At 32.0% G+C, this 2778-nt stretch overlaps 1 protein-coding gene across 1 annotated transcript in view; it reads left to right on the top strand.

Annotated features, from left to right (window-relative positions):
* The window catches only part of LOC106471171 (voltage-dependent T-type calcium channel subunit alpha-1H-like), a gene marked incomplete at both ends in the record, with an annotated part of 63840 nt that overhangs the window by 2421 nt on the left and 58641 nt on the right, over positions 1 to 2778 (top strand). The window contains one exon of the mRNA XM_013931759.2: positions 1755 to 1852. Coding sequence (XP_013787213.2) covers positions 1755 to 1852 — 98 coding nt within the window. The remainder of the gene's footprint in view (positions 1 to 1754; positions 1853 to 2778) is intronic.

The following is a 2778-nucleotide window of genomic DNA, read 5'->3' as shown; positions in this document are numbered from 1 at the left end:
CTGCGGACTTACAACGCTAGAAACCGGGTTTCGATACCCGCGTTGGACAGAGCACAGATAGCCCTTATGTAGCTTTGTGCATAATTAAAAACAAACACACAAACAATATTGCATATATGAATGGAGTTTCAGAGAATTTTTTTCGTCTCATCATTCAGCCCAACTGACGAGTTCTAGTATTCACTAAAAGGCCTCTTGGGCAGTGACATACGGAAGATAAAAGATAGATCTGGAATTCTCTTTTTACACACCTCTGTATTTGAATCCGAAATAGACAAATGAGGAAAGAGGAAACAACACCTGCAAAAAAAAATTAAAAAATAAACGTTATTTTTAACACAAATCTTTGGCCTATATCTAAATATATTGTTTATTTTAATCGTTCTTTCCGCCTCTGATATGATATTGGAGGGTGCATATCAAAAGAAACTATGTAAGGTTACTCAAAGAAAATAATTTCACCTGGTTATTAAATCGATTTTTATCTAGAAACAGTTGAACAACTTGTTAGCAGATTAAAAGTTATGAGTATTTAATACTGACTTTCTGGCTATTTTTAAATTTTAAATAATGAAATTGCCAAAACATCCATAACAAGAAATATGATAAAGTTCAATTTTTTGGGGGGAAGGGATAAACTATAAGATATAACAATATATTGTTGAAAAATATAGTTTTTAAAACTACAATCAGTGTCTTATGTCACGTAACCCTAATTTCATCTTTTTTTTTTAAAGGCGCTGTTTGTTTTTACACAATAAAACATTTTCCTACACTTCCTTACATAATTTTTAAGCTGATGTAGGTCACTCGATAGCTTATGATGTTTACAAGTAACTTGTAAACTAACTTTTATTTAAGTATTACGAGCACCTTAAAATTCCCCTTTTTTTTTTACTGGTTCTGGCCACCACACAAGATGGCGGGTAAATTTCTATTTGTAAAAGTAGAAATACTATCGGTACTGTATGTACGATTAATCTAAATCTTGACTTAAGCTTGTTGCCTACAGTTATAATAAAGGATAAAGAAAGAAAATTAGTGGAAGTAACAAGGTAGAATGGAACCATAGAGTCTAGGCTCCTACAAGGACAATTTAAGAAAGATTGGTACAGTAAACTCTATGTTTTTCATAACAACAGTCAGACATCGTTGATCTTCATTTTGTATGCTCAAGACAAAGGGAAGCTGAATGAATTACATTGCAATATACGGCTGTTAAAGCATAACTAAGGATTTTTGTATCTTCTTTTTTGTGACATGATATTACTTATTTTGGCATTAATATATGTGAACTTTAGAATATAACCTGAACAGTGGCTTAAAAAATTTATCTTGTTTTTACCAGGACGTTATCATATCTAATGACGTATTGGTTAGGTTGGGTATTGTGAGCACTTGGTAACTGCGTTTTTTTTGTTGTTTTTTAATGCTGATTTGTTTAGTCAAAGGAAACGAGATAATGATATATTCCATGAGTTATGATTTCGAAATTGAAAACTTGGTTAGTAAATATTCGAATCGTCATTGGAAAAAAAAATTTAACTCCTGAAGGACTTTTATGTAATCATTGTCTACCCCTGAAAATTGTAACAATGCCTTTCTAGTTAACAAATGGTATAACTACATAACTAACACTAACAGTGATTTCCTAAAGTTCGAAATTCTGGTTGTGTATGTTATTTTGGGAAATTTTTTAAACTTGTTTAATAAATTATTTTCCAAGACTATTTTTTTTTCAACTTATTTGATAGGACTCTTGAATATTGTTTGGATGTTGGAAGTATTAATCTATCTGCCATCAGGACTATTCGTGTTCTACGTCCTCTTAGAGCCATTAACAGAATACCAAGTAGGTCAAATACCAACTATTTTTATTTCATCTTTGCTTTTTGTTTGTTTGTCTGTCTCTTTATTTCTTCATCTAATTTGATACATCTAATTTCAAATCTTTTTAAGAATGTCAAGAGATAACACATATATATATATAGTTTTATATATTATTGTTACTGAGTCATAGAAACGTTGTTTGATGCCTACGAATTGTCAGAGAAAATATTTTGTTGCTGATTACGTATATTGGTACATTATTTTTGTTTAGAGAGATAGTGTTAAAAAACATTCAAATATCACCAAATGTTAAATGTTATATCATACATCGTTGCCCCCCAGTGGCACAGAGGTATGTCTGCGGGCTTACAACGCTAGAATACGGGTTTCGATACCTGTGGTGGGCAGAGCACAGATAGCCCATCGTGTAGCTTTGTGCTTAATTCCAAACAAACATACATCGTCAACTGCAAATGTTTTATTGTAATTATTAAAGCGTGATTCCTATGCTAAAAATGAAGTTTTTTTTACCGTATGATTTTTGTTTGATTTTACGACAGTTACACAAGGAACATTTTTTTGTTTGTTTGGAATTAAGCACAAAGCTACACAATGGGCTATCTGTGCTCTGCCCATCAATGGTATCGAAACCCGGTTTCTAGCGTTTTAAGTCCGCAGACATATCGCTATGCCCCTGGGGGGCTTACCATATGATAATAGAGAATACAGGCAAAACAAACATGTATCTGTTTACCATACAACAAAAGAAAATACAGTTAAAATAACCATGTATCTGTTTACCATAGAACAACAGAAAATGCAGCCCATGTATCTGTTTACCATACAACAAAAGAAATTTTAGTTAAAATAACCATGTATCTGTTTACCATAGAACAACAGAAAATGCAGCCCATGTATCTGTTTACCATACAACAAAAGAAATTTTAG

Source organism: Limulus polyphemus, unplaced genomic scaffold (assembly GCF_000517525.1).
Source record: "Limulus polyphemus unplaced genomic scaffold, Limulus_polyphemus-2.1.2 Scaffold4455, whole genome shotgun sequence".
In the NCBI taxonomy this organism is placed as follows: domain Eukaryota; kingdom Metazoa; phylum Arthropoda; class Merostomata; order Xiphosura; family Limulidae; genus Limulus; species Limulus polyphemus.
The sequence above is the reverse complement of the archived record's forward strand: the minus strand, read 5'-3'. Positions and strand labels throughout refer to the sequence as shown.